At 45.4% G+C, this 22,613-nt stretch overlaps 1 protein-coding gene across 2 annotated transcripts in view; it reads right to left on the reverse strand.

Moving 5' to 3' along the window:
* Positions 1-22,613, reverse strand: part of STAB2 (stabilin 2) — a 133,268-nt gene that overhangs the window by 105,186 nt on the left and 5,469 nt on the right. For both annotated transcript variants that reach the window (XM_058673667.1, XM_004589784.4), the window contains exons 4-8: positions 19,877-19,992; positions 14,205-14,290; positions 13,398-13,467; positions 6,304-6,399; positions 388-513 (exon numbers count right to left, since the gene is read on the reverse strand). In XM_058673667.1, coding sequence (XP_058529650.1) covers positions 388-513; positions 6,304-6,399; positions 13,398-13,467; positions 14,205-14,290; positions 19,877-19,992 — 494 coding nt within the window. The remainder of the gene's footprint in view (positions 1-387; positions 514-6,303; positions 6,400-13,397; positions 13,468-14,204; positions 14,291-19,876; positions 19,993-22,613) is intronic.

Below are 22,613 nucleotides of genomic sequence, written 5' to 3' on the forward strand. Positions count from 1 at the left end.
TTTCTTTTTATTCCCATTTGCTAGATAAGAAAATGGATACATAGACAGGATAAAGACTATAAAGTTAGCAAAAGACATATTTGGGATTAAACCCAGATAGTCTGGATGTAGAGTTCATTTTTTTGATCAATATACAATTCAGATTTTGGAAAGGGAACGAACGTTAAGATGCTATAAAAGCACATGTTAAAAGCTTACGTATGTGCATTGATCACAGAAGGACAAACTGCTAATTAATGAGTATTACCATGTATTTTATTCAGCTACATAGAGAGAAACAGAAATGATCATTGTGTTAATACCAAGGAGGTTATGAGGTACTTTTCCTCCTCTTACATAATGCTGTGTCTCACTGAGCTAAGCCAGAAGGCTCTCCATTCTACTCACGCTCACAGTCTTTGCCATTGCTTTTGTAATTGGGAAGGCATTTGCATTCCAGTTTGCTTGCATCTTTGCTGGAAGGTGAACATCTGGAATTTTCTGGGCAGAGCAAGGCGGCACATTCGGGGATGGCTGTACAGGAATATCATCAAAGTGCTTGTATGAGTAAAATAACCAGTTCTTTACAAAACCACCACCAAACTGTAGTATTCTCCTTTATTAAAATACAAGGGGTGGGTGTTGAGCAGTGAGAGTCTCATCCCATGCCTATTCGAGTCCCAGCAAGTCTGCCTCTGATTCAGGTCCGTGCTAATGCACTGAGAAGTGGCCTAAGTATGTGAGTCCCTCCACTCACATGGCAGGCTGGCATGGAGTTTCCGGCTACCGGCTTTAGCCTGGCCCTGTCCCAGGTGCTGCAGCCATTTGGAGAATGAATTAGCAGGTGGAAGAGCAGTTTCTCTTTCTCTGTCACTTTACCTTTTGAATAACTAACTAATTCTAATACAAGTAGTATAGACTCATTATGATTTCAAAAATTCATAGTATATAAGGTAAAATTATCTTTTTATCCTCATGCTCATAGCATTCCCAAAGTAACCATGTCGGCAACCAATATAAAATATTTGATGAACTTTTATGATACTGTAATGCAATAAGATCCTGTAAAAACTTTTATTAAACTGATAAATTGACAAAATTAACAAATTAGAGAAGATTTCATCTTCTTTAATGGCCAAGAACTACAGGACATTTCATGATACATGTGTGACATACATAGTTTTCAAAAGTTATAAAGAGCCAACTTGCAAAGCTAAGAAGTTGGATTGATGGAAGAGATGAAATTCCTAGGTCAGAGGAGGACAGATGTTACATCAGGAATGGTAGCCAGCCAATCAGTATCTTGCTACCTGCTCTTCCAAGCCCAGTTTCTGCAGGGCCATGCAGAGAGCCAAGCTGACTCCTGATCATGAATGGGGTATTATTACAGGAGAGGAACCCTGCTCTTAGAGAACTTCAATGTTTTATAATGGGCAAAGGTTTGTTAACAACTAAGAGAGATAATTCCTTGACCAGGGCAAGTGTTACTAGAAAGAAATATGAATGGAAGGACTCAGTGTGATGGATCAGTGGCTAAATCCTTGTTTTGCACACACCAGGATCCCATATGGGTGCCAGGTTGTGTTCTGCCTGCTCCACTTCCCATCCAGCTCCCTGCTTGTGTCCTGGGAAAGTAGTAGAGGATGGCTCAAAGCCTTGGGACCTTGCACCCAAGAGGGAAATCTGGAACCCTGCTCTTGGCTCCTGGCTTCAGATCAGTTCAGCCCTGGGCATTGCAGCCTCTTAGGGAGTGAACCAGGAAGGTCTTTTTTTTTTTTTTGTCTCTCCTCTGTGTAGACCTGCCTTTGCAATAAAAATAAATAAATCTTTTTTAAAAAACCAGAATTATGAATGGGGACAGGTGTTTGATACAGCCACTAGGGTGCTACTTGGGCTACCCACATCCCGTATCTGAGTGGCTGTTAGAGTCCCAGCTTCCTGCTAATACACACCCTGGGAGGTAGCAGGTGACGGTTAAGTCACAGACACAGGCAATGTGGATTGAATTCTAGGCTCCTGGCTTCACACTTCCTCAGCCCTGATTGCTGTAGGCATGTGGGGAGTGAATAAATAGACAAGTTCTCTTTCCATCTGTACTTGTTTCAAAGAAAATGGAAAAGTAATCCTGTACTAAGAAAATAAAATAATTGTTTATTTGGAATCATGGAAAATTCAGCAGTGGAGGGTTAAGGAAAAAGTCCAAATAATGGAGAATTCCTACCCTGGGGGCGAGATGAGTGCTTTAGGTGATTTCCTGTAGGGTGGAGGTCCAGAGGTCATTGGGAAGGATGTGACCTTGGCTGCTGTAAGGCCAACTCACTGAAATTCTGTCCTCTTGGGTGCCAGGGAAGGTTGTCCACAGGGAACCGCCAAGCTGTAGAACTCACTCAGTGCCAAAGGAAGCGGATGGCACTGGGGTTTCCAGAAGTCACTGTCTCAGGTGGGTAACGTATGTTTTTGTGTGGTTTGGGACTCGCTAGCTGAAGGCTAGCTGTTGGGGACACAGGCAGGGCTGGTTCCTCAGCTGGCCAACTCTGCAAGGGCCCTGTGGGTACGTGGGGACACAGAGCAGCATCCTTGTGGACGGAGGCGTAGACCTGCGCTCTCTCAAGCTCTGGCTTCACCTGAGTCCAGTGGCAAGTCCAGCACCAGGACAGTGTACAATGCTTCAACTCCGGAGGCAGCCGAGTCCTGCAGGAACCCAGCCTTGGGGCGGGGCAGGGACAGAATGCAGGGGCTGAGGCATGGAGCCAAGCTGTTCTTCAGGAGCCGGGTGACCGAGGCACAGCCAAAACGAGGAGGGCAAACAGGCTTGGTCACCTCCCTTCCCTCTTGTCCAGTGAAGGAGAAGCACTGGGGAAGCCCAGCAATACGCTAAGGCAGAGTGAGCAAACGGCTGAGTCCGGGGGTCAGAGGCACTGCATGCCTGTCTCATGCTCACAGAGATGACCCTAGGGTGTTCCACATACAAACATCCTCAAAAGAAGAATCTAGAACAAACGTTCCATGTGGTTCTTTCAAGATGTGCAGAAATGTCAGAGGGGAACTGGGAAATGATTTCTTTCTTGGTGGCTAGCTGAATCAAAAGCTTGTAGGGAACACTCCCCCATCCCTTTTGTAAAGAATTATTGCCAGAAAGTGGCTGTTTCTTTCTGGATTGTGTTTCTCACCTCCTCTGCACCCAGGCAAAGTCAGGTGACAAGCTGACATTGGTGGAATACTGAGCCAAGATTTATATATTGTTCTGGACTTTCACAATTAGGGGCTTCTCTGGTCTCTATTTATCCATCCATGGCTGGAAGCAGAGTACTCTGAAGTAGCAGAGAATGGCAGAGTCACAGATGGAAAGATCTAGATCTCTAGACACCATGTGACAGGAAGCTGGGCAAACCAAGGACTATGAAAAGAATGACAACATCTCTGTTTTATTAAGCCAGAGGCTCCCAAGTGTCTCAATTTCTCAGTAATTCTTCACGGTGCCCCTACACCCAAAGTAGTAGCTAACAGGACTATTAAGTTTCAAACTAAAGAACTAGTGACTGTTATGAGAATGGACTAGCAAATGGCCAGGATGCACACTTATGTAAGAAAAATATTTCTATTTCATTCTTAAACAACTATACACACTTTCATATGAGTCCTGGGAGGTTGCTGGACTCGCTGCACAACTTCTCAGACTGTGGAATCAACTGGGACACTCCCAGTTCTTTGACCATTCATACTTGCTTTTTATGACAGCAACCACCGAGGATATGCCTAGGCTCACAGAAGGGTACTGGGAGGAATGGGGGGAGAAGCGGAAACTGGGACATGACCCCAGCTGGCTGTTGAGGTCATGTCCAGCACATGTACCACCATGTTACCCTCAACGTTAAGATATCCAGTGGCGATACGAGTTCTACCTAGTGCACTCCTTGGAGGTGCCTTAGCACACAATTTTAGATCCATGGTGTGAAGCCATTGAGTTTTTGTGTTCATTTCTCACAGCATTTAGCATTATCCTAACTAGTATAGGACACACGACGTATTCAGCCAATTTCTTACTGCTGGACATTTGTTTCCAGCTTGTTTTCTTCTAACAATAGGGTTCTGAATTTCTCTACAGATATTCTCACCTATTCCTGACTCCTCCATTTCTGCAAGGTACATTTTTAGAATTAAATCCCCAGTAGTATATTCTATGCACACCTTAAAAGGCAGTAAACTATTTTTCCCCTGGGTTGCAGGAAGCCACATACCCACTGTCACTTTCTCACACCCACAGATTTAAGTCTTATCAATCTGTGTAACACAGTGGGCCGAAAGTCAAAACCAGAACTAAACACGACCTCCCACACTCCAAGTCTACATCACTATGGCTTTAATTCATATTTGGGAGATTCCCAGTGGGTTTAGCACCTGTCATGTTTATGTGCTGATTTTTCTTAGCTAGCTGCTCCTAGGCTCATTTTAAAAAATTGTTTATGAAATGTATATTATGAAAACTTGATGTCTGAATTGCAAATATTTTCACTATAAACTAGTGTTAAGCTTCTGATGTGACACAGGTGTTTGATGATGTTATCTGTCAGGCCGGCGGCTGCTCTGGCTCTACTGCCTTGTTGGGGCATCTCTGCAGGATGGAGTCCCTCGTTCCAGGACTCGAGGAGCAGGAGGGGGCGACGTCTGCAGAGAGGCTGCCCCACCCTCCTCACTCTGCATTTGAACTGGTAGTAGTATGGCAGTATCTTTCTTTCTTTTAAAAATGTATTTTTATTGGGAAGGCAAATTTACGGAGAGAAGGAGAGAGAAAGATCTTTCTTTCATTGGTTCACTCCCCAAGAGGCCACAACAGCTGGAGCTGAGCCAATCCAAAGCCAGGAGCTTCCTCTGGTACATGGTACCAGAAGGTACATGGTTCCCAAGGCTTTGGGCCGTCCTCCACGGCTTTCCCAGGCCACAAACGGGGACCTGACTGGGAAGTGGAGCAGCCGGCACACGAACTGGCAATCACATGAGATTCCGGCACATGCAAGGCGACGACTTCAGCCACTAGGCTACTGTGCTGGGCCCGCCTGTGTCTTTCGAAGGAGAATGGTAGAGGCTGTTTTATTCTTTGCATTGCTATCACTCATCATAGCACTCAGTCTTCAATGAAAGGAACCTCTCTATTTTATAGGAGACAAAAACCAAGAGGATAAATTGACGCTGGTATTATTACAGGGAAAGTGAATCAATTTCTTACTTATGCTAAAATCCAGAGGTCAAGTTAGATGAGGCTAGGCTTAGGGTCAGAGGAGGATTTTCTCTACCTTCCCAGCGCCAAATTAACCCTTCAGATGCTCTCTGCCACGATGGCTGATACTAAACTTTGTCGGTAGAGGGCGCCAGAGGGCCATGGCAGGAGGCAGGGCTCCTCCTCCTGGAACCAGAAGGCAGTTCTGCTATTACTGCTGTTCTTGTATAACACGCCCAGGAATGTTCTGCCCCAGCTGTGCACCCAGGGTGCCCTATCATCCCTGGATGACTTAGAATCCTTGGCCCAGATCTACCCATCACTTTCCTGCCAACTTCCTTGCACAATCATTGCATACCACAGGAAAGTCCCTAGCTTCCACTCAGCAGTGCCCTGTCCTTGCTTGGGGACTGTAGTCCAGTACTGGGCTGGGAGAAACAGCCAACTCTCTGCTGCCTCTTCAGCTGCCGCTGCACCTGCTCCAGAAAGGCCTGAGTACAGCTTCTTCAACATTTGTCACACTCCATCATACCTGTCTTTACATCTGCCCTTCTATCACAGTCACGTACATTTTTCTATTGAGTATGTCTGGTATCAGTCATCTGGTGGACGGACCCAGTGTAATACACTGCTCAAAGAACTTCTGGTGATGCGAAGCCCGCCTCTCTAGGGGCTATTCATGTGTTCTGCCTCTGGGACTCATAAGCACATCCCTTGTCTCATCCACTAGGTGGCAACCCGGGGTGTCTTTTTCTGGGACTCCCAACCCCAGTGTCTCTCCGCGTTACCCTTCACACCGTCATAGTTGTGGTCACATCGCTATGTTTATAGCTTTCCCTCCTCCACCCCACTCCAACAATTTGATCCATCACACTTTTCAAGGAACGTGGATTGAAGTTGGATCTGGGACTCGACATAGGACATGGGGGTTCAAGAGGCATCTTAACCGTTTCACCAAAGGGCTCAGGCCACCCCTTCTCTTTGACTTTTGTTTTTCCTTCAGTGGAACCAAAGTGCCGTGACCCTGAAGAGCTCCGGCAATGAATGCAGGGTTGAAATGTGCACACCTGTCCTCCTTAGCGCAGTGTTAAGGAATCCGCGGTACTTACGCTTGTCACAGCTGGGGCCGGTGTATGCGGAGTAACACGTGCAGGTTCCGTTGCCATGGAGTCCACTGCTGCACACGCCATGCACACAGTTGCACACTGCAGGCAGAGGATGGAGCGCACACATTAGCCGACAGAGTCTGCTTCTAAGGCTTCTGCAAGGGCGACATTTCCCAACATCCTTACCGAGAGCCTGTGTGCTGAGCTGGAGGCCACCACAGGCTGGAAGCCTTACAGACTCAGGCTTATCCTTTTATCAGTCTCAAATTTTTCTAAAGCTGTATTTTTTATTTGAAAGAGGTTTACAGAGAGAAGGTGTGGGGAGCGGCCGACCCCACGTATGAGGGGCCGCAAGATGGCGGCTGGCCGAGTGCCAGGAGGCGGGATTTGTCCCGCCAGTAGGCAGGCAGGAAGTCACAAGGATAGGCTAATGCCCCCTTGCTGCGATTGCTGGCCTATCAGCGCCCCGCGGACCCACGGGCAGAAGCGATTGGTGGAGAACTGTATATAACAGCCCGCTTTCGGCAATAAACCTTTTCATTCGGCTCATTCCCTTCGTTTGTTCGTGTGTGTGCTGGTCGTGGTGGCGGTTCCTGTTTTTACCAGGCCCTTGAATTCCTATCATTTTAGTGTCGCTGCAGGGCGGCGACAAGAAGGAGAGACAGAAAGATCTTCCACTCACTGCTTTGCTCTCCAAATGGCCACAATGACGGGAGTGGAATTGATCTGAAGCTAGGAGCCTGGAGCCCCTTCTGGGCCCCTGCCGTGGGTACTGGGACTAAAGGACCTGAGCCATGCTCTACTGCTTTTCAGGCCATAAGCAGGGAGCTATTTCAGACACTGAGCAACCTACACTAGAACCAGCATCCATATGGAATGCCAGCACTTTAGGTAGAGGGTTAGCCTCTTGAGCCACTACGCTGGTCCATTATCACTTTGTTTTTAAATGTATTTTAGGCATGACTTCAGGATACTAATAACCCATCTCCCACACCTCTCAATTCACATTCTGACATTCACACAGCAGTGAAACCGCGAAAGGGGGCATGGCTCAGAGCAGATCCTCATTGTCAAGTGCCACATGACTGCATTATGGTTTATGATTATGGCTTTCCATTGTCATGTCTCTTCTCTATTCAGGCACAGTTAAGCAGTGGCCTGGTTTTGGCTCTTGGCATCCTGGATGCTGTGAGCCGGCCTCCTGGTGATGTTCTGTGAGGTTGTCCTCAGCTGGGTGACACTGTGCTCCAGCTGGCAGCAACTAGGTCAACTCCCAGCCAGTGGTTGCACTTTCTCAATTTATGCTTTTCATCTGTTAGATTGGAACCCACTGGAAGGGGTCTTACAAAGTTCATGACAGGGGCTGGAATTATGGCACAACAGGTTGAGCCATTGCCTAAACTGCCAGCAGCCCACAGGAGTGCGTGGTAGCAGAAATGGCTCAGGTGCTTGGATCACACCATTCATGTGAGAGGCCTAGATGGAGTGCTGAGTTTTGGTTTGGTTTGGCTTAGCCCTGGCCATTAGTAGATCTCTGTTCACTCTGCCTTTAAAATAACAAGTCTTTGCAGATTCATAGAAAGCATGCACCATGAAAAGAAAAAACTCAAAAGATTTCAAAAGCACTGAAGGGAAATGAGGCCATGTGACAGAGACAGACAGGGTAATGTAGCCACAGCCAAGGAGCACTCGGGGCTGCCAGCTGCTGGAGAGGAAAGGGCAGATGCCTTTGCAGAAGTTTCGAGAGGCTCCTGCCCCTACCAACGCTGGCTTTGAATTTCTAGCTCCAGAAGTGAGACAAGAAGTTTTTTGAGGTACCCAGTTTGCTGTATTTTGTTATAACCATCCTACGAAGCTCATACAACTATTATCTTCAGTGAGGCCTTTCGTTTCTTTTTAGATTTTGCGCCTGAGCTGTGCCTCTCACTGCCCTCCTTCCAGAAGTGGCCCTCCCCTTAGGGTCAGCACTTACTACCCACCGGGCCCCTCACCAGGTGCTCCATGTGTATGGCCTACTTTGATGATCACAACCCCCTGTGAGGGAAGTATTTCAATAATGAACTTGCATTTGCACTTATCAGTCTGTCTGCAATTGTCATTCTTTCTCCTAACCCAACTGCCATGGTTTCCACTGTGGTAAAACACTATGAGGTCCACCCACAGCTCTAACTTTTTGGAAATGACAAATTTTCGAGAGAAGTTGGTTAGTTATAGAGTGCGACACACTGAATGGGTTCAACAGACAAGATTCAATTGAACTAAAAACACAGGGATGGGTCTTGTGGCAAGTCAGTTAAGCCACCACTAGGGATCCCCAAATTCCGTATTGGAATGCTGATCACAGTCCTGGTTCCTCTCCTGCAGCTGCCTGCTACTGCATCCTGGGACACCTGGGTGACGCCCGCAGTGTGTGCGTCCTGGTCAGCCAGGCGGGGCATCTGGAGGTTCTGAGCTTCGGGCTTTTGTCTGGCTCAGCCCAGGCCTTTGTGAACATTTTGAGAATGAACAGTGGATGGGAGATAGTCTCTCCTTCTTTGTCTCTCTCTCTGCTAGTCAAGCAGATGAAAATAAAACATTAAAGTACTTGCCTAGATCCTCCTAACAGCAGACAATGTATTAGGCCTTAGGAACGAACACACACACACACACACGCACACACACACACACACTCTCTCTCTCTCTAATATTTAAATGGAAGTAGTCCACAGTATAGAGGTGAGGCTAACCTCAAAGAGATACAATGATATTTGATGCCCTAAGTACATACGGTCCCACAGCTATTGGAAGAGGGTGAGTGGTACCATAGAGACCTGACAGGTGACTTGGGCTCTGCTCCTAGCCGGGATGCTGACTGCACCTGCTACCTGGAGCAGTACAGCCGCTCTCCAGGCTGAGACTCTGGCACAAGCCTCTGCCTGTGCCCCATTTTCATTCCAGAACAGCCTCTGCACCCGATTAGCTGACCTGGCACAGGCTGCTTTTGGGAGCGTCTGCTACTACACTGCATTGCAGGGCTGCCAGCCACGACCAAGAACGTGTCCTTGGGAAGGAGAAGGGCAGAAAGAGCCTCCGAGGCTCCTTGAAAGGACCCTTGGCACTTCGTGAGCTGGTCTCCACAAACCTCTAGAGGCATGTGTGACACTGAAATGCTTGAAGTCATGGTCATGTTAGTGAGAGGGCTGCACCATGTAGCCCTGAGACGGGTCTCGTGGCCGTGGGAGCTGCTGGCCCGTCTGTGATTTTGTAGCGTAATTATTGACTACACGTCTAACTGCTCAATGATGAGGACTTACTCTGTCCGTGGTAGGATTTTTATCACCAGTCGGAGGTCAGACATGTGATGAGAGGCCATCTAGGGCAGTTGTTGGGGTCCTAAGTGCTGGAGTCAGACCCCTGGAGGGCCAATCCTGCACTTGTTTCTGCCACATAGCCGTGAGTGACCCCTGCTTTGTCCGGAGAATGGGATCCCTCACTTGGGTTAAAATGAGCACCCAAGGAGATTATGTGTACTGCTAGGCACCCAGCAGATGCTAGATCTTCGGACTAGCAGTGCCTTTATGAGACTGATTTGGGAGCCATGTCAAAGAAAATGGGCTTTGCATTCTGTGTTGGCTAGGAGCTGGGCACAGACTAGGATAGAGTGTTGGCATTGGCTGGTGCACCTCTCAACTGTCTTCAAACCAATAAACAGCCTGGGAGGAGCTAGCTCCTGGGGCAGGGTAGTCATTGTTAACAACAAACCACACTTCATAGAGCTGTCCCATTGCAGGCAGAACTGCCTTGTGCTAGGGCTACCATCACATTGGCTGAAGCAACACTGCCGCCTAGAGGACAAATGGCTGAAGAGGTTTCTGGGTTCTTTTGCAAACATGAATAGCCATTACTGACTGACCCGCTCACCCATTCCTTCCTTCATCCACTCATTCCTCGATGCCTCAAGTACTGTTGGGTTGCTTTTCCTCTTTTACTTGTTTCCCTTGATTGCTTGGGATGTGCTGCTATAAGTTTTGCTATGTCGCCCCCCCCCACAAAGGCAGGCATTACTTCTGGATTACAGCTTAGAGAGGTTAAATAGCTTGGCTAAAATCAAGTATCGGTTGAGATGAGTTTCAAATTCAGCCCAGTCTGAGTCTGCAGCAGTGTGCCCTCTCAAATAACTGTGCGAGGGCAGCACCGGCCACTAGCCATTAGCCATGTGTGGCTATTTGATATTCACCACAATCTAAGTTCATTTCCTCAGTTGTATTGAGCAAGTGACCACACTTACAGATGCTCAAAGGCCACATATAACTATTGGCTACTGCGTTGGCTGATGAAGAGATCAAACGTTTCCAGACATTGTAGAAAGTTCTATCAGATTCTCTCCCTCAGTCTCAGTGTAAGTTTCCTTACTTAGAAATTCAGGTTTCTAAACCATCTTTCGCCCTTTCACTTGCCCTTCTCTTCACAGTGAAGTGAGGCGACTACTTTTGTTTGAAAATGTTTGGAACTTCCACATTCGCCCGTGTTCACCAGTTCCTTAAAAACAGTACAGTTCATCTTCTTCTTCCCAGTGTTTCATCCCCCCACGATTCCTCGGCTTTCTTCGGAACTAAGCATTGCTGGCTGTTTTTCCTTTCCCACTTCAGTATTCATTTACTAAACATAATCTAATTCTAATATCGTGTTAGAGACGGGTCAGTCTGGAAGGAGATAAGCTATTTCCAAACAACTCATTTTAATTTCACTTGTTGCCCACCAGGGTAATGATAATCTTGCCACCACACAGAATTGCAGTATCTATTGGAAACCTAGTTTTGCTAACATGGTTTTATGAAGAGACACCTAAGAGGATATGGCTGTCAGCAATAGATAATACTTGCTAACATTTACTGTACACTGATTGCCACTGAACACTTGCTAAGAGGTCACACTTCTATTAGTGTGACAGCAGACAGAACAAGCGTGCTGAGTAAATCTGCCTAGGTTCCCCCAGTTAGCATCACGGAAGCTGAACCCTGATCCAAGTTGAAGAATTGAGCTGTAATCACCAGCATGTTCTGCCTGTTGGCAGCACCCTCTGGGCCAGGACCACCTTACAAGATCATTCATACGTTCGATCATCCGGAAGGAGTGTCATGTGTGTCTATGATGGAGAAGGTCCTGGAGATAATCATTTAACAGGATGTGCCTCCCAGCACCCCATGGGTCAGAGTGAGGAAACACCTTTGCTATTGTCAATGAAACTTACTAAAGTGGCAAGATGCAGGGAATGCGATGACAATGTGTGTGGTTTCTCACCTCTCTCTCTGAACCTTCCATATATTTGAATCAAAGCATGTCCGATGTTCAGGTGGTATTGGCTGAAAGCCACCAAACACACCCTCTTCAGGGAGACATGCATCTGTCAAAGACTTTAGGTCTTATGGATTTTGCACACTCCGACCAACTTCTGAAATCCAGCTTGTTTGCGGAGGGAACTCAAAGGTGGCCGTTCTGCCCGAGTGCTCAGAAGATGCTGGAAGTGCGAGGGAGTGAACACCTGTCCCTGACAACTGAGTCAGCTTCGCATGGTGGCTGCAACAAATTGCCATTAACTTGGTGCTGCATTTTGAATGTAGTTTGGGTTTGTCTTCCAAGGGTTTCTGGAAGATTGGTTACCGGGAATATTAAGAGATGGGGCATGGGAGAGGGTTATTAGGTCACTGAGGGTATGCCCTTGGAAGGGGTCAATAGCTCTCCTGGAAGTCCAGTTAGTTCCTGCAACAAGGGTTGTAGTAAGGGAACAGTACTGGTCTTCAGTCTCATTGTGTGACTTTTCTCTCCCACATGTGCTCCTGCCATGATGCCATCTGCTGTGTTGTGATGCAGCTGAAGGAGCCTGACTGGAACTCATGAATCTTTGAGCCCTCTATCCCCAACCTGGACTAAATGAACCTTTTCTTTATAAATTACCCTGCCTTCAGAGTTTTGTTACAGTAACAGAATGGATGACAGCATTTAGAGCCTATGTCAAGGCAAGTTCATTGCCTTGAGTTCCTTGAAATCAGAGCTGCGATCAAGGTGCTGGCAGAATTATGTTCCTTTCTGGAGGCTTGAAGGAGTCCACTGCTATGTTCTTTTCAAGCTCCAGCAAAGGCTTGCAACCCTCCACTTGTGAGCCCTGTCTATCTTCAAAGCCAGCATCTTGCTTACTGTGAGCCCACCAGATAATCCAGGATAGCATCTCATTGCAAGGTTAGCTGACTAGCAACTTTAATTCTCTACTTTTACTTCCCTTTGCTGGCTATGGTAATGTATGGCAAGATCCCAAAGATGAGACTTGGGAGTCTAGCCATTATTCTGCAGTCTTTTGCCTCCCTCTAACCTGAGGTGAGAACTCCGGACATGCTTGGGAGTCAAACAGCTCAGATTCATGACTGACACAAGAATTGTGGTGGGATGTGTTGAGCAGACCACTGGATGTTTTTCCATTAGACTCACAGTCATCTGCAATGATGCCTATCTTGATAACACACCCTGAATTTCCCTCACATTCCTTCTTCACTAACCAACCATTTCCTGAGAATACCCTCCAAATAAACTACTTGTACTCAGATCCTTTCACCAGCATCTGCTTCCAGAGGCAACACAAAAGAATGGGTCAGTCAGGTTTCCTTCATTTGATGCTAAGAATCTCACTACAGCAGGTGTTTTCTTGTGTTTCTCAGAAAAGGAAGGGAAAGGTTGGAAGGTGGCAACAGGTGTGGTAGTAGACAATTCTGGATGAATGTGAAGACCAGGGTTCCGATAGCTCTAAGGGAGAAGCAGTGCAGATAAGAAAGAGGTGGCCATTGGGGCCTGGAACCCCAAGAGAAGGAATCTTCTCCTGGGCAAGTATGCCGACTTGCCCATGCCAGAAGGGCTTCCTGGGGGTGGTGGTGGGGGGACTGGGCTGCGAGTTTGAGAGCCACAGCACGCACCGACTCTCCATTGACTGCATTTCATCAAATGTCCAACCTTTTGTTTTCCCTGTGTAGACTTGACTACATACAGCTTTTCAATGACTCCTTCTCCCCCTGCAAAAAAGTTGTCCCATCCCCTTAAAAAGGTATTAATCACATGAAAATCGCATCTACCTTGTGAACAGTCTGGTCCATATAAGCTGTCATTAGCACAGGTTTCACATGCTGTTCCACCAAATCCTTCCTGTAAAACACCGAGGGACGTGACGTTAGACCTGTGACCCAAGAAGCCCTTGAACTTCCCACCAATACTCTCTACAGTATGTGTCTTTCTCAAACACACTGCTCTGTGCCCGGGTCCAATCCTCCCCCATGCCCCGTCTTCCTTTGCCCCTGCTGGTTTTGTGCTCTTTCCCAGGAAGGGTTTGTAGCCATGCAGAAGAAGGCTGCTTGGAAAGCCAGAGTTTTAAACAGATGGCAGGTGCACACAGTCACATCCCAGTGTCACCCAAGGGTGACATGAAAACTCTCAGCTTTGCATTTCTGTAGAGAGGGGAGCTCAATCCGATTCAGAAGGATTTCTTTGTATTTAAACTCTCCAAGGCTTGAAACTTGCCGACAGCCACTTTCAGAAGATAGTGAAGAAGAAACTCTTCCATTGACAGACCCGGGGTTCACATAGGATTCCCAGGAGAGGCTGAGGGGTAGTCTGCTACGGGTGGCGACTGCTAATCCTAACAGTGACAATAGTATCTGTAAACCTTGAAAGTTTCATAAAGCATTCTCACAGCAGATCATCTCATTTTATTGAGCTGTCAATGGTCTCTTGCCCAAAGGTCCTAGATTCTAAGAGGTGATCTGATTGCAGATTGCTTCTTATGTTTGTAAATGACCTTTTAGATATTCCCCATGGCATGCGTGGCTTTAAGGAGATTCAGCAGGGGAGAAGGGGATTGGGGGTGATGGAAAGACAGAGCTTACCTGGCAGGAGCAGGTCCCACTCCCGTTCATGCCTTCAGCACAAGTGCCCCGGTCACTGCAGGGGGACTGCCACCCTCCCGGGCACTCTAGGGAGTCAAACAGCTCGGGGTTATTCATTGATAACTGCACAAAAAAACTCTCCCAGGAGGCATGCAGTGCCAACTATGTGGCATTTAGTGTGCTACTTGCCAAGGAAAAGAAGCAATTGAACACCTGTTGGGGCCGCCTCGGGTGTCATGGAGGTGTACGTGTAAGTGAGTGAATGCTAATGCAGACAGGTCCTGTCACAGAAGGCATCACCCCATTCTTTGAACCCCAATACAGTTTTGTAAGTATGGGGGTTTTTCCCTCTTTCTCATTCTTCCATCCCCACTCGACCTTTGGTTAAGCATGTGTCATATACTTTGTTGTCCACAAATGAAGTCATTTCTGTGGCAACTTCCAGTGGTAGTTGATACTGGTGTAGCTGGCAGGCAAAGAGCCTGGCACTCGTAATAGTCCTAATTTGCCCAGGGTCTCACAGTTGCAAAGCTGATAATTTGTAGCCCAGCCCGTCACAAAACTAAATCCAGGCCTCTTAAACAACATGCTAGAAAAGGGAGTCTTATGAAGGAAGCCATGAGCATTCATGCCATCATGGGTATTCTGAGAAACACCCAACAGGGCACGCACGCTGGGTTTTGTAGACGTGGCAGGACTTGATCATGCTTTAAAGGGAAGGGCGTGGTAGGCAGAGGGAATGGCAATATAAAGTCTCAGGGTTGTAGAAAGGCACGATTTGCTCTGGGAAGGATGGGAAACTTGGTCAGACAAACCTGGAGCTGAAGTATGGGCACTGCTCATGAAAAATGCATGTTAAGAAAAACGTATGCATGAGTTTTAATTTTGTATCAAAATAAGCATCTTTGAATTCCATTTCCATGAGTGTATTGAAACACTCTCATGTTAGGTATGCAGTTGGTGACAGCTGCTTTGATTCTGATAGATTTCCCATCTCTTGTGTTTGTTCTTTCAGACTAGCATAAAGCAACAGATCACAATACTTTGGGAACATGTCGTGGGACACAGGGTTGGAATCAAGCACTGTGTAAAGTTCAGGAAGACGAGAGTGGACACAGAAACCCGATCCCTAGTTCCGTGGTCCTGCCAGTTCAGGGAGGAGGGAGCCGCTGTTTAGGGACCAACTAGAGAACTGATTTACAAACTAGGATAAGGGTTGTCAGAGCTAGAATTCCCATGACTCCCTCTACTGGATGCTGCCCAACATTTGCCAAAAATAACCTAAGCCTGACAGGTCAAGTTGCCTTAGCAGATAGCAGCAGCCAGAGTCGCTAAGGATGGGCTTTGTTAAATATGCTGGTCTTTCCGTTGGGGGGGGAGCAGCAGGTGATGATGATGAAGGGAAGACCCAGAGTTTCATCAGCTGAGGCCAGGTAAGTTCCTGAAGCTCATCTGAAAGCAATTGTACCCCTTGATGGTCACAAGGCTGAGCCAGGGTCACGAGAGAGCTTTACTTTTCCTTTAGCTGTATCATCTACCATCACATAGTTCTTCTCCCACTGGCGTTTTACTAGGCCTTCTCAGGGTGAGATGGGATTTTGGGGACCAGGAGCAGCCCTGGGAAGTACTAGGAAGATGAAGAAGTACCTACCCTTCCACTGGTTCCTTCTCTTGGTCCCTGAGACACCTCTCAGAGCCTAAAGTGCAGGGTGCTTTCTGGGAGACACCCAGCTGGCTCAGCTATGAATAGCAGCTCACAAAACTGTCCTCCCGGGCATGCTCACATGTGCAGGGCTGAATTCCAGGTTCCCATTCCACGCCCTGGTTTTCTCAGCAAAGCAGCCAGCTCCCCTCCCCAACTCACTTTCCTGCAGTCTAGCACCAGTTAATTTCCTCCTCCTCTTCCAGGCATGTCCTGCCCACCTATGATAGACTGCCCAGTCCCCCTGGGAGGCAGAAGGGACTTTGCTGTCCCTTGGGTGCCTTCCCATGCAGCCCTGCCTTGCTCTCACACACAGCAGCAGAAAACAGGGCCCACTCACCAAGGGAGAATGAACATTCCGGGCTACAGGCTGACCACAGAGGAGTCAGGCAGTGCGTCTACCCAGCAGGCCTCTGTGTCTGCTTTTAACAGCTTAGGCACGTATTCCTGTTAGGGGCATTTCCTGGACCAGCTGTTCTGAATCGTGTGGAATCTACAGAAGCTGAGCTCACAATTAAGAGTGTAGTGGGGTTGTCTGAGCTTGAGGAAAGCAGGGAGGAGGGAAGGATGGAGAAACTTTGGTTAATGCGTATTAAGAAGTTCAGGAGGGAAACTGTAATTATGCTTCTTCTAACTCTAAAAGAGTTAGAAGACCTCTTAACACTCCCTTAACAGAAAGTTCATCTCCAGGCCTCTCTGCTTCTATCTAGCTCCATGTTAACGGGTCTGGGAAAGTAGTGGAAGATGGCCCAGGTGTATCTGTCCCTGTGACCCACCGAGGAGAGCTGAAGCTGGCTCCCATCATATATACCTTTGTGAAGATTTTGAATGGCCCTCACAGAATGACTTTGGCAATTTATGCAAGCTACTTGTGTTGGGTTTTAAAGTGAAAAAATTTAAAGGGAAAGTATACCTCCCTCCCTGTCCTCCCATGCTCGCCTTGCATTTTCTAACTTCAGACCTTGATTAGTAAAAGCCACGGTCAAATGGTGACTTTCTCAGTCACCAGGCTTCAAGATGAGATGACCGAGCTTGCCCTAAGCGTGTGTTGATAAGCCCGAGGCACTGATAAGGCACTGTAGGTTATGATCGCATTTCGCTTTGGCCATTCCTGCTCGGTGGTCTCTTGCTTTTGACTTTCCTTGCAAGAGCAGTAACCATTATACACCATCAGCAAGTCATCAACTGGTCTACTCCTTAAAGGAAGGTAACTCGCTTCCTGCCTGCCAGAGGCCAAGGGCTCCCTGTGACTTATCTTGTCAGTTCTAGAGGTGCCTGTTGCAATCACCACCTTTGTTTAAAAGCTTGGTGCACAGTGGTGGTGGGAGATAAGTCCTGGCATTCTATTTATAGCTCTGGTGGAATTGTCTGTCCGGGAAACTGAAGTGATACATGTTTTTCATATGAACTCAGCATTATTTGTCACTCAAAGCAAAATAAACCTAACTTTCCGCCTCCCCACCGCCCCCACCTCAATCCAACAACAAAACCCCTCCACCAACAAAAAGCAAGAACATGCCTAACACTTGGTTTCAAGCCCCTGGGGTCTGTTCTTGACAACCTTTGCAGGAAATGGTAAGGCATATGTAATAGGAAAGACAAGTGAATCAGCAAATGAAAATAACATCTAAAAAATAGATATGACAATGACCTAACACAGAAAAAACACTGTCAGTTCTCTTTAAGCTCATCATGTTCTCCTGAACGTAAGAAGATTCCAGGTTTCCCCTTGCACTCATTGGTTTGCCATTACTTTGGTTTGTTGTTCAAATTCATGAAATTTTTGTGAAATACGAAAATTTGCTCAGATTAAAAAAGATAGTTTTAAATAAAATACTGGCTGTTCAAATATGATGAAGTTTCAGGGTTAAAAATAGGTTTTTGTGCTGACAAGAAAAGATTTCCATATGTGCACTTGGGAAAGCAGTACAATGTTTAAATTAGGAAGGGTCTGGTTCAACCTGGCTAGAGACACCTGCCTGATGGCAGGGTGATGCTTTTCCCCCATGTGAGAATTCATGCCTTGGTTCTTAATTTGAGAAGATTACAAGTAATGTTTTCCTCAATGTCCTTTTTGTGTTTTCCAGAGTTTCAGGACTGACCATGGAGTTGGCTCCTAATTTGAGTAAGATGCTCTTAGACCGGGTTTTGAAGGTATCTAGAGGTGTTGGTTTTGGGTGTGTTGATGCACCAGGAAGGAAGTGGAGGCCACGTGTGTCTTAGAAACAAGGTCCTCTGGGGCTTGGGGATGTGCTTCCGCCCGAGGAGGGCGGGCGTGTGTCAGCAGCTCCCAAATGGCCTTATCCTTGCGGAAATGTAAAGCAAGAGTCAAGGTCTTGCTTGTCATCACCGCCAAATCGGAGAGGTGAACATTGCGGCCAGCTGGAGCGTTTAGTTTTTTCCTGAGCAAAAGGAAGGAAGCCGCTCATGACATGCAGGGTGCTTGGAAGGTGCAGATAACACCAAGCAAGCTTTTGCCTTGACCGGAGGACGGCAGAAACAGGGCACAGTCTGTGGTCATCTGTTTTGCTTCTCTGCCCTCTAGACGTATCCAAAAGCACAGCATCCCTTGCAGACTCTTGGGGTGGTGGCTGAGGAGCTTGCCATATTCGCCTGCAGGGAGCACAGTACAACGGCAGGAAACCCACACAAGTCATGTTTTATCAGTTATCACTGTTAAAAAAAAGGAGGGGGAGGGGACTTAGAAAAAATAGTGTGGTTTTCTTTCATGATCAGAGGACAGTTTGCTTCCGGTCTACTCATTCATGGGTCACTGACAAGGTGCTTTCTTGGGGCCATGTACTCTGCACATCCTTTCCCCTAGATTAACGTGTTAAAATCTCTATAGCAGTTGTGAAAGGTAACACTTTCTGCCTTCATTCGATAGGGGAGGAAACTGAGGTATAATCAGGAAGTTGCTGGCCCGAACCATCACATGATGGAGCCAAGTGCAAACCTAACACTATTGGTTGCAGTCCTAGTGTTCTTTTGGCCTGTTGCAGTGGTCTGCCATTCACTCTTGGAACATTCTGGCTTTTGTACTGCATCTTATAGAAAGCCTTCTCTTATCTATCAAGTGTTTTAGCAGCAGGTTAGCTTGTTTAATTAGTAAAAAAAAAAAAAAAAAAAAAAAAAAAAAGAAAGAAGGAAGAAAGAAAAAACAAAGAAAAAAAAAGAAGAAAAGCAAGAGTACCAATGTTGTCCCTTGTGTTTTCATTGCACTCAGAGGAGATGGAAAACAAACGGCAAATTCATGAATTAAAATATTTGGTTTTTAACCTCATACTAACCCCCACATAATCTGCATATCTTTTCGAGGACTCTGCTGCCGTTTGAGTGTTAGCATCTAGGTTTTGCATGGAACAGATTCAGGATCAAGGATAGACTGTGTCCTTTGTCACAGGAGATTATATCATTGGTTCAGACTTAAAAAAAAATGTTCTCTTACTTCTAAATCTGACCATCACACATTGCTTTTTTATGTGTCTTTGCATGTAACTTTGTAGGTTGTTTTTTTTTTTTTTGCACAAAGGTATCTTAAATCCAGCATTTTACAGTTTGCTATTCCATTCTAAAATTTGAAAAAAAAAATTAGCGACTGTTCTGTTTGCCAAGCAGTAAATACAGTCTTTGAGAGGAAAAGAAATGCTGAAATAATATATCTTCCTAAATAAAACTCTGTTTGGGATCATCATAGCCCAGCATGCTTACTTCCTTTCCCTAACCAGTTTTCTTTGTGTGTGTGTTTTAAAGATATCCTTCCCTTTATTCCCTTTTCTTACTTAAAAAGAGATCTCTAACTGCAAAATGTAGGCTTCTTTATAAAAACGTGACAGGGTAAGGACAGACTGAAATGGACATTTCTAGAAAATGCATCTGCTCTTCTTTTATTGGAGTTCCATCAGTTCAATTTTCTGAGGAATGGGACATCAAGAAGCAAGGATTGAAAGCCTAGTGTGAGATCCCTTACCCATGCAATCTGGGCCCCAGTGACCTGAACAACACCGAGGTTCCACATAGTTCTTCTTACAAAGATGGCGGCATCCAGGGAGAAGCAGGGAGGACTGTCTGACCTTGAAGGTATACCTGGAAGGGCAAAGAGAGGATGGTGACGTGTGGTCAGAACATTGTGGTTAACTCCAGGTGTCGGCATTTTCTGAGTTTATTTTAGTCTTTGTACTTTCCCACATGTACAACAGTATGGATTAAACACATTTGGATTTCAGGATTGAGTAAAACTTAATTATGATGATTTTTAATTCTTAGATAAAAAATCAAATGAACAGGGGGAAAACATCTAAAGTTAGTAGATAAGGTAAGTGGTGGTAGATCTTGGCACATGCTAGAAGTATTGCAAACTGTCACTGAGCGTCCCAGCAGTAAATTCCGCATAGAGGGATAATATCCATGGATTTAAAATAACCTATTGTCCAGGATTAGTATTTTTATTACCGGAACTATGGATGTAGAGACTTCCGTGGCGGAAGTGGTGTAATGTAGTGAACAACATCATCACAATATCTTTATGGGAGTTAGAACATTTTCTAGTACTGGCTAAGGTACAGTTCTGGAAGAGCAATTCTACAGGAATCAAACACTCTTGCCTATTTGCAGGGATCTCTGTAGGCATAGCTTAACATAGTGTTAGATGTTACTGAATCTGGAGACAATCTTATTTCTTTCAACTGCACTGCTGCTAAGAACAGAGGTCAAGTTTGTTCTCCCAAACCAATCCCTGAAATGAAGCTGATTGACAATAGAACCACAGGCTGGATGAACACTGAGGCGGGGGCGGGGGTTAGAGTTGATATTTTCTTTGAAAGTTTGGGAGTATTGGCAGGGATAGCTCTTCACAAGTGGGCAACGGGGAACTCCAAGAACAGAACTCAATGTCTCTCCAAGAACTAGCTGTGGAAGACCTATGCAAATGACCTATGGCATAGGAGAAGATATTCAACACTGCTAATTTTTGGGAATTAAAAGTCCACAAATGATCACTTCATACTTAGCAGGATAGCTGCTATAAAATGAAGAGAAGGAAGCAAGTATTGAAGGGGATATTGAGAACGTATTGGTGACAATGGAAATCAGTGCTGTGACAACTTTTAAAAAGATTAAAAATGGAACTAGTGGATGTCTCATCAGTTCTACTTCTGGGGGTTTGGTGCGGTGTAGCCGAAGGCTCTGAAGCTGGCACCTAGGAGAGACACTTGCACTTGTGCATTTGTGCCATCGTTATTCCCAAGAATTAAGATAAGGAAGCAACATTCATTAGTGGATGAGTGAATAAAGGAAATATTGCTTATCATGCAACAGATTAGCATTCAACCTTAAAAAAGAAAATCTTCCAATCTGTGACAACATGGATAAATGGAAGGACTTTGTGCTAAGCAAGATAAGCCAAGCATAGAAGAACAAATGCTATATGACTGGAGTGGTTGGACTATAGCTCTAGAGAGTAGACTGATGGTACAGCAGACTGGAAAGGGAGAAACATGAGGAGGTCAAAGGGTACAAAGTTTGGGTTATGTAGGATGAGTAGGAATAATAGATCTACTGTATAAGCATATGGCCTATATATACATTTTTCTGTTTAATTCTAAGAGAAAATGAAAAGTTAAGCCTCTGTGTGGGGAAATACTTCGTGTACATTTATGCTGGATTCGGCTTAACTTTTCACATTTGTGCTGTTGTAGACTTGAAGAGTCATTCATTTTTGCTAAACAAATCCAAGATCAGGTATTTTGCTTTGAAAACAAAAGTTTTTTGTGCTTATGTTGTTACTATACCAGTTTGTTGGTATTTGATCAACATATGAAGATTCATTACTTAATGCATGCAGCTTGATGGGTTCAGAGAGATAAATACCCAAAGACATTACCAAAATCATTCTCATAAACACCACTTCCAATAGTTTTCAGTCATTTAATCGTTTTTAAAGATGGCTATTAACAAAAACATAGGCAATAAAAGAAATTCCCAGTAAAATAAACAAACAATTTTATCCTGGAGCCATACATTCTTCTGTTTAATTCTAAGAGAAAATGAAACTAACCTGAAATGTAGGCATTTTGGTAGCTCAGTAACCACTGTTGATGTGCTTGTTAATTCTATTAGTTAATGTTGGAAAACTTCCATTAAAAATAACAGTTTTGGTTTTATAGTATTGCATGGTCATATTAAGGAAATGTGGGTGTCAGGGTTGATAAATATGTCTCAAAAAGGGTTTCCATTTCATGTGGATTTTCAAAATAATTGTCATAAAGTTATACATAAAATAATTTCGAATAAATTTAATAATTTAAAATAGTGTGAAGTAAGAGCACCAAGCTTTTTGCCACAGAAAATCTAAAAAATATGAATTCTTTACTAAATTAAAATGAACTCATTGAGCAATGTCTAGTTTCTAAATCAGTAGATGAAGGAATAAAAAAGTTTCTTTGAGCCTCACTTCACTCAGTAGCTACTGGACAAAGCCACTTGTAATCCACTGTTGAAATTCATCTTACATGATGAAAGTTTTGAATCATAGCAAGTCCTCAAGAATGCAACATTTACAGAAATTAAGCTGTGGAATAATTTATATGTCCCATATATTTGAGCTCAATTGATTAGTATCGTGGCCTACAGCTAGTTCATGCGATGACCACGAGACCCAGTGCTTTAAGCATGTTCACGTTAGAGCTGACAGTCCCAGATGTAACCCA

The sequence above is a fragment of the Ochotona princeps genome, chromosome 15, assembly GCF_030435755.1.
Source record: "Ochotona princeps isolate mOchPri1 chromosome 15, mOchPri1.hap1, whole genome shotgun sequence".
Classification (NCBI taxonomy): domain Eukaryota; kingdom Metazoa; phylum Chordata; class Mammalia; order Lagomorpha; family Ochotonidae; genus Ochotona; species Ochotona princeps.